The sequence below is a fragment of the Eleginops maclovinus genome, chromosome 10 (genome assembly GCF_036324505.1).
Source record: "Eleginops maclovinus isolate JMC-PN-2008 ecotype Puerto Natales chromosome 10, JC_Emac_rtc_rv5, whole genome shotgun sequence".
NCBI lineage: Eukaryota > Metazoa > Chordata > Actinopteri > Perciformes > Eleginopidae > Eleginops > Eleginops maclovinus.
In genome coordinates this window covers 15,707,273-15,721,976 of record NC_086358.1, presented here as the reverse complement: position 1 = coordinate 15,721,976, position 14,704 = coordinate 15,707,273, and the positions used below count along the sequence as shown (strand labels likewise).

Sequence of the window (14,704 nt, the reverse complement as noted above, 5' to 3'; positions counted from 1 at the left end):
GCCTCTGTGTCCAGCTGTTAAAGAAGCTCTAACAGGAAACTGTTCATGTCCTGACTTGAGACCGAAATACATAAATTAACCGCTAACTGACGTCTTTTCTGGGGAAAAACAATACGAGACTTCTCAGTAGGCTCATAAGAAGAGGCACTTGGGGGGGGGGGGGGGGCTCACACAACACACAACACAATTCATTAAGACCTTTCATCATTATGTAATCCACATAACGACCATACTTATATAAAGTGCACTTTATTTGTTGCAAAAATAAAGCTTTACACAGGAATTCATTCAGATTTTACATTCAAATTTAAATGCAGTGTTTCCCAGAGGCCCTGTCACATACACAGCCCCGGGACATGAGTTAACCACAGAAGCATGGAAATGTTTCCTCCACTCACAGGTCATCTGAATACTGTGTTATTCATACAGAAGGTTTGGAAGTATAGTGCAAAGTGATAAAACAAAATGACCCTTGTAGAAGGCACAGACTGGCTTTAAATACAGTTTAGGCACTGTATATAAATAAGCAAAACTTCCCCCCTAATATCTCATAATAATGACAATGAATAAATGGTACCGCAATTCCAGTTGCGACAACTAGAATAAATAAAATAGCTCTGTTTGCAACCTATGGTTGTGGCTATAAATCAAATTTACAGTGGTATAAAAATGACTTACAGGAGCTATTTATTTCATCTTATGTTTTTATCTTGTTTTTTTTTAATTTAGTGGCAGAAATGGGCTTTCATACAGGTTCAATGTCCTTGTGATAAAGTAACTTCCTTGAAAAATGGACAATAAATTATGATTAGCGAAATGTACATTGCTAATTTAATACGGCTGACAGGGTAAGGCTACACATGTAAGCAGAGAAGGGAAGTAACAAAGTACATTTCCTAAAGTACTCTACTTAAGTACCATTTTGAGATATTTTAGTATTGAGTATTTCCATGTTATTCTACTCCACTACAATTCAGAGGTAAATAGTGTACTTTTACTCCACTAGATTTATTTAATCCCTTTAGTTACTTAGCAGATCTGGATTAATGATGGTAAATATAATCAGCCCTTAAATCAGACTTTAGTTCACCTGGAGTAAATTCAGCAGCTACCCTGCAGTATACAAAGCCATTCAAACTAGCTGCACCTTCACCAGCTCTGAGAACACTTTAATGATCAATCATTATAAAACACATCAGAGATATTATTCTGAAATGGACCAATCAAACAATGACTACTTTTACTGTCGCTACTTTAAGAACATTTTGATGAGAATACTTTTTTACTTTTACTGGAGGAACATTTTGAATGCAGGACTTTTACTGTTTTAATGTATTCCTACACTCTGGTACTTCTACTTTTACTCAAGTACACTATCTGAGTACTTCTCCCAGCTCTGCATGTGAGATGCGATTTAGATATTATGGAAATACTGAAAATGTCTTTGAATTCTTCTTAAATACACCTTAATTGCATACAGTCCTGTGCACAGACATTCAATAAATATTTATGTAAGTTTTCATATGAGCACCATTTCGCGAGAACACTTCATATTAAAGGACATGAGCCGAAAAACCTTTTGACAAACAACTTAAAGCAACTTTTTTTGACCCATAATCACTTTTCCACAGCCGCGTGGAGCTGTTGGTCATCAAAAGCATTCTCATTCGGTGAAGCCGCAGTTGCTCACGCATCTTTAAGACAAAAAACTTAACTTTTCCTAAGTCTTTGGAATCTGTGACTCACATATGACCCAAGAAGGATCGCTCTTTTTCCATATGTACGACTGTGCTGGAGGCTCTCTGCTTTGGTTAAGTTTGAGACTTTCATGTGAGTCTGAATGTCTGTGGCTTCGCTGGGGGCGGAGGCGGAGGGTTAGGTTTCACTCTGGCAGCAGTAGGAGGACTAGGCTTGACTGGAGGTACAGGAGGAGGAGTTGGTTTGGCTGCAAAAAACTGAAAAACAAACAAGATGATTGTTAGACACAACCATATGTGAAGTAGCTATGTCTGCATGTATGGCGGCTTGGGGAAAACTAGTTTCTGTGATTTTATTTGGACCCCAAACTGAAAAGCAGTCTTAACCGCTCATGTTAATGGCCAGCAACTGTACGATAATACTCAAGTGATTCCCAGAAGAGTCATGAAAATAGCTGTTTGTTACACTGATGAGCTCTGGCACTACTGAACATCCTTTTAAACTGAACTTCTGGGGGGAGCAGCTGTCAGTGAAACTCACCTGAGGTTTACTCAGAGGAGGTACAGGTATAGATGGAGGTGGAGGTTTTGCCTGTGGTAAAGAATAACACATTTGTTATTATTTTATCTCTTTATACACATAAAATCAGAGTGAGCAACAGTTTAAGTATACATTTGGATGTTCTATATATATTTTAACGTTAGGAACTCCCATGAAGAAACCAGAGCCAACAGTTACAGTATTTACACAGCTCTGTAAAAAAATGAACAGACCACACGTTTTTCTTGAATCTTAATCTCTACATGTACATGTATGGCAGCCTTTCCATTCCAGTGTCTGCTGAATTCCAATACAGAGAAATGTCACCAGTAGTTCATTAAAAAAATGTTGATTTTGCTCAAACACATACCTATAAAATGTGAAACCAGAGAAATTAATAATGGTGCAGTGGTCTCTTAATTTTTTTCAGAGCTGTACATATGTATCTAATTACTAAGTACTGTGTGTGTATATCAAAGCCTGATATCTTCTTCCTCTGTGCCAAAGAGATCAATTGTTGCCAAAATACATATTTAAAACACATCAATGAGTCAAACTGTATGAATCCATAATTCTCAATACAGTTTATTACTGTACCAATCCCACTAAGACCAAACTGGTGCTGCTAAGAATCACTACAGCACCAAAGATGGATTAATTCACTGCTGAAAATAGTCCCCAACAAATGCACAATTTCCGTTCGGTTAAAACTTAATTTGGCAAAGCTGTTTCAGCTACCTTCTGAAATATTTGTGGGCTGTTTTAAAAATAACTGTTCAGTAGGAACCAGTGGGATTGAACCACATAAGTGTAATAAGACCCAGATCAACACATTGTTGGCTTTAGTCGTTTCTTGGGATTTGTTGACTCTAAGAACAGAATGCTGGTTAAGCAGTTGCACACCACATGTCTGACTCAAACAGAGCTTTCCCTAGCTCAAATCATTTATATGTAATCAGCCGACTTAGGAAGCCAGCTCAGAATGTGATCTTCAGTTTGCATTATGCATTGGATCAAATAGCAAGCTGTTCTTTTGTTAATCTTACCGGCTCAGTCTGGGATGTAGGAGAGACTGGAGACAGTTTCTTTGGTGGCTGGAAGAAAAAGGCAATTATTAACCATCACAGTACTTTGCCGGCATACTTTCCAAGCTCTTTGACTTTAATGACACAGGAGTTAATCATTTTGGAACAAGAGTTTCCATGAGTAATGCTTTGTGCTGTCTGTACCTGTGGAGCAGACCTGCTGGGAGTCACCGAAACAACCAGAGGAGCGTAGGCCTGTGTTGCTGTAGACGCCATGAAAGTGGGCACACTGATCTGAGGTCTCTCTTTAACACTCTGCTCCTGGAACATCGGGTTCAGCTTGTCTGGAGCTGAATGCACTTTCCTGTCAAAAACCAAATATATTTAACTGGAATGTGGAATACGAAAACAAAGAAAACAGACAAGAGAAAACATTTAGAATGAATTACCTTTTGTAGGTGTAGTTCTCTGTGTTGTCCTTTTTGCAACACATCAGCCCGGCAGTCACTGCAGTGATGGTCAGAAGGATGGAGAGAGCTGCACACACTCCGGCTATTATCCCACTCTGAACTGCAGGCAGGGAAATCAAACCGTTACATCAGCAAAATGAATAAACAGTATCTCTGTTGTATAACTTTATGTGCAAAGAGCTGTAGCCACACTGTTTGACTGTTTGCAAGATGTTTGTAGCCATGCTAATTTTTAAGCCCCCCCTATGGGGATTGAAATGCCGTTTTCCAGGTTTATTCCCTCCATCCCAACTGATATGAGTGAATTTTAGTCCAGAAATTCATGTTTCTCAGAGGATAAATTCTTATAACATTGGTGAACACCTGAACATGAAATGTGTCAAGGTTTTACATTGAGAACCTGCAGAACTCATTTTGTTTCCACTGAGCTGTGTTAATCGCCAATTCGCCATTTTTGTAAAACGTGTGTTGAAAGGAGCTATATAAATAAACTTGCCTCTTTTGAATGCTAAAACACTAAATAATGTACACATCTTACTAGCACAATAAATGCTAAATGTTAGCATGCCAGCATTGTCACTGGGAGCATGTTAGCATTTAGCTCATATAATCAAGTGTGCAAAACACAGACATTTTTGAGAAAAGGCACTGAAATACAGCCACCATTACAAAAACACAATGTGTTTGTGAATGCATCAGGTAGATGTTCTTTGTCAACAACATACCAATGTATCATGTTGTAACATTGAAGAGGCTTTCTAGTTTTAACCAGCTGATGGTATTGGGCCATAGAAGGGCCAGCCCGTGGCATAGGCAGTATAGGTGAATACTAAGGGCACATCCATCCATCGGGGGCTCGACAAATAGGGGGAGTAAAAAAAAAGAACATTCAAAATGTTTAACTTTTACTATTTTTATAATAAAAAAACATTTTCACTTATACCGTTAATTTTGCCCTCAAAGTACACCAGATTGAAGCATTTTACTTTAAAATGTTTAAAATGTTCTTCCTGGGGGAGCGTGCCCCGAGATTTCCTAACCCAGCTAAAAAACTGCCTAGTGCAGCTAATAGGTCAGTGGGCAATAATGAGAAGTTTGTGGGGTTAGAACTCTCTTTGTATATATTATCCTAATGATGTGAAAAAACTAAATTCTACAATTTAGAAAGGATCATGTTAGAACAAGGGAATTGTTATAATAGTAAAGAGAGCTTTCTTCTTTTGTCATACAAGCAGAAACAAGACAAACAATTACAATGGTAAAACTGCACAATGCCCCAGCAAAGGTTGATCATAGCACAAAAAACTCAGTTTCCTGTTGTGGTATTAAGAAAGTAACTTCTTCTAAAAACGAGAAGGAAGCTGATCTGTTGCTCAGAAAAATATTTAGGTAACTTCCAAGTAGTCAACAGGCGTACACCATTACTGTCATGTAATCTATCAAAAATAATTCACCATTTTATTACTTAAAATACAGGTTCTTTGTTCTGTTCTAGCGAAGAAAGTGTTGTGCCAAGGTATTTCACAACTGTTGACTGCAAAGTCTTTCCTTCCTGTTCATTTAGTTTATAGATGCTGTTTATAGAACTGTGAAGACTAATGTTTTTTTAACTAGTTTGCAAACTCAATTTTCAAGGTGTTTTATCTAGCTTCTTGTGAAATTATATCACAACTTCCTATATAGCTGACAAACAGAAGTGTGGTTTGAATGACAAATATGACTAATATTAACTGAGGTCACCAAGATATATCAAGAACACTCTTAGTGTTAGAAGAAATATCAGATCCCCCATAATGAATCATTTATGTGTCTTACTTACTGGAAGAGTGATTCATGGAGCAGGTGTGACCTGTTTCTGTCTGGGCTGCTCACTGAGAGCTCACCATTTAAACCAATTTAATGTTTTGTATTTAGCTGCTCTTAAAGTTGGACTTTGCATATATCTACTCTCATAATATCAAATCCAGAGAAGAGTCCTGTACCTTGAGGTATATCTGCATACTGGATGTCACAGTAGGGTGGAGCCCAGCCAGGATTACAGTGGCACTCTTTCTTGTGGTTACACACCTGAACATAAAATGCAAATACACAGGTTAGAACATACGTCAAGTACTTGGACTTTGGTCTGGAAATGTCAGATGGAAAACAGTTGCAAGTGATTCTAAAGCCTGAAATAACTCACTGACCCCGTTGTTGTTGCATTTCTTTGAACAGTCCTCCTTTTTCCCATAAACTGACATATCCACACATCTGTTGTCAAGGCAAACCTGCACACAAATGGTGGATTATGAGCAAAACATCCATCATAAGTAACAAAACTCCATGTACTACGTCTCCCCAGTGGAGGTTTTACCTTGTTTGGTCCGCATTTGGTTCCTTTTGGCACCATGTTGATGTTTCTGGTCTCATCGTCATCCACCGCTAGTTTACATTCTAAATTGTAGTCTGCCCTTTTACCTGTGATGGGCTCGCCCCCTCCTTCACAAAACATAGATCCACACTTCAGATTCCTATAAAAAAAAGAAACAGTGGTCAAGAACTTGTTGACAGATTAACAACATTGCATAAACTAGCCTCAAACACACAAAATGCCTTACATATGTCTTCAGTTCTATTCAGTTACATTCTGAGTGCTAGGTTCCCTTCAGGGGTATTTTGAGATCAGATCAAAACTGTGCTGGGCTTTCAGCAGGAAGTTCAGTATAAATGATGATTATACGTACGGTGTAGTGCAGGGGATGTAGCTGACTTTGTCCCTTCCACAGTTTAAATCTTCTTTTCCCATACCGTTCAGTTGAAAACACCTATCCGATCCAACTCTGGTCCCTGAAGATAAAAGATATTCTTAGTTAGCACCTTAAAGTACCCAATGGAAGCCCAATCATGCCAAGATTTTTTTTAAGAGAGAAAAAGAGATTACAAAAATAGAAAAGTGTGAAAAATTCCAATATCCACAATTGAAGTTGACCAACTTACTTTTGGTCTTTTTATCTTTACACTTATATCTTAACTCACAATGTTGCCTTCCTTTAAAAAGGTCACAGCTGTAATTCCCTTAACACGTTCAGACATTGTGAAATACTGTAAGTCGATTTCAGGGGATCATTTTAGGGCTTAAAAAGGGACATATTGTGTTTATTTTCAGGTTCAAATTTGTATTCTGTGCCTCTCCTGGGACATGTCTCCATGCTTTAATGTTCAAAAAGCTCTTCATTTTTCTCATACTGTCTGTGCTGCAGCACCTCTTTCACCCTCTGTCTGAAACCAGAGCCCAGTCTGCTCTGATTGGTTAGCTTGCATGTTCTGTTGTGATTGGTCAATCGCTATGAGATGTCCCGCCCCTTTGCCTATTAGTGCAATGTGTTGGAGCGTTAAGTGTTACATAGTGATGTCACTATGTTATGGAAGCAAGCAAAAGAGTTCAATGAAAATGTTTATGCAGGCCATTTACAGGCACAAAAATCTACATAAACACACTACAGGAAAGAGAAAACTCCAAAAAGCATAATAAGGCCTTACTTAGAGTTGGAATGTTATATAATGTTGGGATGTCACGAAAGATGGACATTTTAAAAGCACACTGTGTAGATGCAGGGACTGCTTTTTCTTTGAGAGAGTAATATTCATTAAATTCCCCGAAGTCCTTTGATTTAAAACAAATGCACACTATTAAAATAACCCTTTTTTAGAGCAAGACATTTCGCACATGTGACACTGAAATGTGCTGATATTTCTGGAAGCATATTATTAATAACGTACGCCCCTTGAGGCTTAGCTTCTTATGTAAAAAAGGGAAACAGTGAAACCTGTGTTTTTGTGGGGAGCGTACCTGATCCAAACAGCCTCCAGCAGTGCTGCTGATGTGTGGGGCATTGTCCGTTGTAGCAGTAGCCCTGTGCCTGGTCGTAGCAGGGCTTGCCATTCATCTCGAAGCTGTCTTCAGGACACTCCTCCGATGCTCCGGTGCAGTATTCAGGCAAGTCACAGTCACTGGCTGACTTTCTACATACACTTCCAGCCAATTTGATCTGTGGGTTAAAGTAAGATTTAGGGGATTTATTACGCGTAGAGATAGGTCAAGTTTGGCTAGAGTGAATTTCAATCAATCAAATTGTATTTATACAGCCCAAGACCACCTCCACCTCTTCCAGTCTTTGAAACTGTCATTAGAGGAAGGATGTGCTGTGACAATACATGGGCACAGCAGGATATCACCCTCTTGTTTCCTGTTATTATCCTACTAATGCTGTTTAAATGTGGTTTGAAGTGTAACCTCCTCCTTGTCCTATTGTTATGCCCACAGTTATTAGTCACTGACGCCTCTGTAAGTGCGATCGGCAAGTCAAAGTTTTCACTTTTGCAGTGTGAATACATGAACATGGCATTACATATAGTTTACACATTCGTTATTCCCAGATGATGGACCCTTTGTTTTTCCTCTGCCATTTCCTGTAGTGCCTCCACGAGGTTAACATTTCAGATCCTATTGGGCTGATCCCAAGATTTGAATTTGTCCAAAACTATGGTTTGAGAACAAATATATATAAATAACAAAACAACTTCGCATCAGTGTAGTATTAAGAGCTACTAAGCAAATATTAGTATGCTAACACAAGTAACTGAGATGGTGAACATGGTAAAGTTGAAACTGTGTTTCATCAGCAGCATGTTAGCATGCTGACGTTAGCATTTAGCCCAGACAACAGCTGTTAAGCATCACACTGTTGCTAGCTTGGCAACAGAGTTTCTTGTAAAATGGACCTTAGGGGGAAATTCACATAGCAACTGTGTTTACGCTGTGTTTATTATCTGACAGAGTATAAGAAAGCTGAGTTATTCAATAGTGGTAGCTAAAGTACCTGGCAGTTGTTACAGCATTCTCCCTGAGCACACTGGGATCCTTCAGTCAGGCGACAAGTTGAGGCATCACAACAAGGGTTCTGGCATTCCTGGAAAACAGATAATGTTTTTCACTCATTATGTTTGTTTATTCAACAGGAATTGCTATGATGAAAGTTTAAACAGATCAGATTTAAATCTTCATCAGAAGCAGCCTATTTGCCAAGGGTTGTATATCTCAGATGTTAGCAAAACTATTTTCCTTTTTGAGGCCAAACTCCAGCTTGGGATGCTATGAATCACCACTGCCTTCCTTTTTATTAGTTGTAGACTGGCATACAGGAAACCACACCAGTCTGACCAGTCAGCTAAAACAGAAAACCCATAGGGTGTCTTCCTTCACCGAAGGATATATTTAAACTTTCCAAGGTTCCAAAAATGACTGTTCCATCAGTGCCATTAACCACAGCCACTGCTGAAAGATTTACCTCGACAGAGCCGCAGTCACACTCCTCTCCGGGGTCCAGTAGGTTGTCCCCACAGCTCGGACTTGCAGCGATGTTGGTATTGGAGCTGGGTCTGGACAAGCAGGTGGGCCGAGCTCGCGCCATGAACTCGGCAAGCTGCTCCACACTGCAGCCGCTGAAAAACTCTGGGAAGGCGTGATTTCCTGTCCTGAAGAGGAACAAAAAGATTCAGCTTTGCCTACGATTAAATGCATTTCCTATAAACATGAAATATACTTAATGACCAAAAGCATGTGGAAACCAGAAGACAGTGATTGCTGAATCATTTATTCAGATATTTTAAAAAAGTATAAAATGAATATGCATCATAAGCTGCAGCATGATGGACATAAAGGTCCACTTGCAGTGACATCCTTACCTGAGTTTTTCTGACATCACACAGTTCCCACTGCTGTAAGATGGACCACACATACAGCCTACAGCATCATGTGACAAGCCAAAGTTATGTCCCATCTCATGAGCAATGGTAGAGGCAAGGCCTATTGGGTTGTCATGGTGATCCTGGATAAGATAGACGGATCATAAATTATCAAACACTCCCTTTTGCTCCAGTCCTAAAATGATCATTTTAAGTTATGAATCATAATGTATACCTGATTGACTCCACCTGAGTTTCCGGTACACATGGCAAACTTATTAGCCAGTCCAACTGTGTCTCCCTCGAAATCTTTGCCTCTATTAAGAGTAAAAAGTCAAACATCAGGCAAAACTGGAAACATCCCTGTGTTGAACATCTGCACAGAAATGTGGGACTGATCCTCACGTCACAAATTGGGCATTGTCGTGCTTGGTCCTCTTCAGAAGATCGGCCTGCCGCCACAGGAGGAAATTATCCAGGGCAATCTCCGATTTACTGTCAACATCAATGTGGTCTCTGTACGTCCAAATCTCCAAGCCCACCAGCATGACGCGAATGTTCAGAGGTCGATACAGCTGCACGCAGAGGAGGAGGTGTGAGTCAGGATTGAATGAGCAGAGAGCTGTTGGCTAAGAGTACTGATAGAACGACCCAAGGCAAACAGGTTCCGAACTAAAAATTACCTTGTCAACGTGATTTATAGCTCTGAGGACCCGGGACCTTGTCTCGCTTCCATATCGCTTATACTGGAGGAAGAGAAGAGACAACATGATCAGATTCATATATCCAGGCATTCATTCTCTGCCACTTTAGATAGTCCAGACATCCTTCTCCCCAGCAACATTTCCAAATCCTGCTGAGGAATTCCGAAGCCAGATGGGATAAAGAATCTCTCCAGTGTTTTCTAGGTCTACCCTGAACTCTTACCAGTTGGATACTTGGAAAATCTCTCCAAACGGATGCACCCAAGAAGCAACCAGAAAAAGTCCTAGAACTTCTTCAAATGTCCCCTTTTGGCTACACTTCAAGCCCCTTCCTGATGTCTGTGCTACTCTCCCTATTCTTAGGGTGGCCATTCAAATGAAACTCATGTTGGCCACCACTCTTCAAATCAGCCCCTTACAGGTTATTCCATCATTGCACATGCGGGCGCTGAAGTTAGTCAAAAGAATTACAGAGACTCTAGGTAGTATCTTTTTATGATCCCATCAGGAGACACAGAGGCGCCGGATGCTCTGAACTTATCTCAGGGCATTGGCACAAACAAAGACTTCCTCTCAGTAACTTAGGAGAGAGGCGACTATTCGGTGAACACCCCAACACAGCAGGGCTCATGGGCTTGTAAGCAAACACCAAATGCTTCTCAACCTGGGCGACTCTGGAGAAACGTTCAGCACCTCTCTTGGATTTGGGTTACAGTCCCAGTGCGACGTGTAGAGGTGAACCCAACTACCGTATATAGAGTTGGTATCGCTAATCCTCTCGCACTATCTCCTGGTCCGTCTGTGCAATGGAAGTGATCCCACTCCTTAGAAGAAATTTGTGATGCCAAGCACAATTTGGTCGCACACTTAGCCTGCTGACTACCAGACCCCAATGGCTATTGCGCATGGGTTGGGCATGCATGGTGGCAATTCTATTAAGTTCTTCAGCAAGTGCCCAATCTCATGGCCCAAGGACCAACTTCATTTCACGGAAATTATAGTTGTAAAAGAATGAAAATAAGGAATTTACCTCAGTATTGTCCACCACCACAAACAGCTCGACAAACTTCGGTGGACCTGCAATGGGTTTGGTTTTCTGAAGACAAGAAGGAAACACAAATGCACATTTTTATTTTAAAGAATAAACCATACATTTATTTATGGTTTACTATGAAACCATACCCTTGTCACCTACCCACAATCTGGATCTGAAGAGGCTAGAGAGCCGCGGGCCCTGGGCCTGGTCCTGGTCGTAAAGCACGGTGTTGTTGGATGAGGAGTTGATTCTCTTCAAGTCCTCCGGTCTGTACACTGCATGGCCACCATCCTCAGACTGTCCCAGAGGCTCTATCAGGTAAACCTGCTGCCGGGCTCTCACATAGCCACTGCAGACAAAGAAAACAGTGGTTTAAGAAAGCAATCAGACGGACATTTTAAAACACAATCAAAAGATAAAAAGGGGACTGAAAAAGCAGTTATAGTGCAGGAAGGGTGTAGTCATAACATAAGGTTACCTCAATTCAATAGTGAAGTAACATATTTCACAAGAATACATTGTTTGAGAAACTGTTATTGGAGATAATGTAAGCGGAAAATCACAAATGGGAAGTTCAAGGCTGTAAAAAGATCCAGATTTTCTTACCTAATGCCTGAGCAAATCCCAACACTGACTGAAGAGTCCTTCATGCCCTCAATGTGACCGTGATAGTAGCAGTGCTCCTGGACCGGAATACATTCATCAGATTATAGATATCAGTGAGTTCACATACTCACAAAGCGCTTCTTTGTCTCTAATGACCATGAAATTGTGAATCACACGTATGGAATTGCAGATCTTTATCGTGTTGGGTTCACATAGTCAAAAGTATTACTAAGGTGAAATGAGAACTTCCACAATAACTTCTAAGGTACAAATTTTTAGATATTGAATGTTTAAATGATAGATTATGAAAATGACTCACCTCATTTGGTGATGCTGTAACCCGTTTCCCATCTTCTAAATAGTGCGTCTCAGTGTAGCCTCTCCCAATAAGATTCCTAAAATGAATAATAATTTAAATTATTGAAATACATGTTTAAAAGTAATTGAAAAGGAAAAAAAGTGACCAACAAACAATTGTTTACCTGTTTTTTTCCAGATTAATTGTGTGGTTCCTCCCTGCAATGGCTAACTGGTACTGAACCGTGTCAGGATAAAGCTGTTGAAAAATGTCCGTCAGTTATACAACTATAAATAACTGTTACAATTATACTCATTAATAATAATGGAAGCACTCACATTGTTTACGTGTGTCAAAGTTGCAAGGCCACAGTAATAAACACAATTTCTGCTACAGGCAAAGGTCCTGTATTGTGAATTCTTTGTGGATCAATATTGTATTTTTTCAGATAAAAGCCTATTATTGGATTACTGTTAGTGATGCACAAAAGTGTCCCCATGACCAATTCTGATAAATGAATGTGAGTAAATATTAGTCTACACGGAGTGTGGTTTTTTTTCTGACTTGCGGCTACAGATCATGGGCACAGATAATCCAGTTATAGCTTCACTGAATTCAGCTAATCAAACCAATTATTCCCTGTGCATAGACAGAAGACAGAGTCATATTGCGAGATAAATGATAGTATGCTGCTACACACTGTTTTCCTAGTCCAGCCCTAAACACATTGATCACGGTTAGATCAGCAAACACCTGTGAGTCAGCTTACTCCACTATCTACATTATTAACACCAAGTATCACTCAAGACTTACAAATGAGCTCTTACTAGGAAACTGTATTAGGAGCTTTGCTGGGAGGAAAGTGTAGTAACTGGATCTCTTGAAATGAAAATGGAACAGCCATGTCACAAGCTAGAGAGGAACCTAACTTTAGCTAGTTTACTTTATATACTGATGGTAGTTCAATCAGTAGTGGAAAGTAGAGTTGATAATTGTGTTTAGTTTGAATATAATGTTTTTCATAAACATTTATGTCATAAAATAATGTTTTAAAATCAACTATGCAACTGTGTATAAAGTAATAAAAAGGAATGACTTATTACTCCTCCCGGCTACAGCAACAATCCTGCATGCACATAAATTAATATGAAGGACTATATTGTAATGATAATTATTATTTTTTACCACCACAACAAGAATTAGGAGTTTTTGCTGTTAACACTTTTGAACATATCCAACAAGATGACAGTTTATTCTGTGTGCATAGGTGAGGCTCGAGTCTAGTCACCTGGGTTTCCTGCAGGCTCCGCTTCTGTCTGCCCTGGAGTCTCCGAGGCGCTACGACCTCATATCTCTCAACATGAGACAACATCGCAGAGCTCTGCAAGAGACAAACTACACACAAAAAACAAAACTATTTCTCATACTTAACCAAAATATCTGAACTTTAATCCGTTTTACAGACTTCTAAGAATGCACCGATATGAGCTGATTGATATTTCCTCTTCCCAGTGGTGTACTGTAAGTACATTAATTTACTGAAATACTGTTCCTAAATACAATTGTTTGTTATTTCTGCTTTACAAAGATCTACTCCACTATATAACAGGGTAATATTGCACTTTTTATTTATTTGACAGCACTTAGGAAAGTAGGATCTTACAGACAAAAAATGTTTGTTATTTACCCCCCAAAATATATACCAGTTAATACAAAAAGCTAAAACTATTAAGTAATTAGTATCTTGAAAGAAAAATGCATCAGAAATTAGCATCAAAAACATTAGTGTCCAAGCTGCACTCAAAAAAAAAAAGTTCTGCTTTCCTTTTTATTATTTTAATCATGTTAACATATTAGTAATCTTTTTTGAGCATTGTGAATAACTCTAGGCTCTGAGTATTTGTGAAGAACTTACTTTGCTTTTTACAGTAATTTTAGTCCTGAAGACTAAGCAAGCAATTCATGGAAAATAGTGAGCAGATCAATCAAAAATAACCACATTATAGTTCAAAATTAGCTTCCCCTTAGCAAAAACTGTAAAATGCTGTTTTATATGATGCATTAGTAATAATAATTCAATTCTATAATATAATATGCTATAACAGTAAAGGGAACATGTTTTTCTACGTTTAACACTTATACTACTGTTCCTGATTATACTATATTTTTACTTAAGAAGCATTTGTTACAGTATAGATTTTTCCCTTTGAAGGAGTATTATTAAAGTTTTATATCAGTCTTTTTACCTTGTATAGCCTAAAGGATCTGGATACTTTGTCACCATTGCAGACAGTACATTAACAGCTTTTTAAATGTTTTACCAAACTCTCTTGCGGTCCTTAAACTTAGTTGTATTCACCCATGAAAATACCATCAAACAATGTTCTTATTATATTAAAAGTATAAACCTACCCCATATCAGCCACAGTGAGACCATGTTCGCTTCCCTGATGGTGCACTCTGCTCGGTCACTGGGTCTCCTCTCACGGTCAACATTACCACACGGTGAATCATCCACTCCAGCTGCCTTCCGTAGAAGCCCCGCCCCCGGTGACTCCTTATCGCCGCCTCGCATATTACCGGAACAAAACCGTAAAGCATGC

General features: G+C 39.2%; 1 protein-coding gene across 1 annotated transcript; it reads right to left on the bottom strand.

Annotated features, from left to right (window-relative positions):
* Positions 1-233: 233 nt before the first annotated feature.
* On the bottom strand, positions 234-14,606 carry adam8b (ADAM metallopeptidase domain 8b). The gene is made up of 23 exons (XM_063893330.1): positions 14,514-14,606; positions 13,390-13,496; positions 12,286-12,359; positions 12,123-12,198; positions 11,804-11,880; positions 11,357-11,546; positions 11,192-11,257; positions 10,141-10,203; positions 9,863-10,032; positions 9,693-9,774; positions 9,458-9,600; positions 9,061-9,247; positions 8,593-8,682; positions 7,563-7,761; positions 6,457-6,559; positions 6,087-6,243; positions 5,920-6,000; positions 5,716-5,800; positions 3,713-3,833; positions 3,468-3,627; positions 3,285-3,332; positions 2,239-2,289; positions 234-1,955 (listed from the first exon to the last, which is right to left on the bottom strand). Exons 1-23 carry the CDS (start codon positions 14,536-14,538, stop codon positions 1,827-1,829), a joined length of 2,484 nt encoding a protein of 827 aa, XP_063749400.1. The 5' UTR covers positions 14,539-14,606; the 3' UTR covers positions 234-1,826.
* Between the last annotated feature and the right edge of the window lie 98 nt (positions 14,607-14,704).

Bases quoted from the DNA above. Each gene is read 5' to 3' on its own strand.
- adam8b (XM_063893330.1), bottom strand. From the start codon at position 14,538: ATGGTCTCACTGTGGCTGATATGGG. The intron at 9,775-9,862 runs GTGAGGATCAGT...TACTCTTAATAG, and splicing joins GACAATGCCCAATTTGTGAC to AGGCAAAGATTTCGAGGGAG. The intron at 3,834-5,715 runs GTACAGGACTCT...CCCTGCCTGCAG, and splicing joins GTATGCAGATATACCTCAAG to TTCAGAGTGGGATAATAGCC.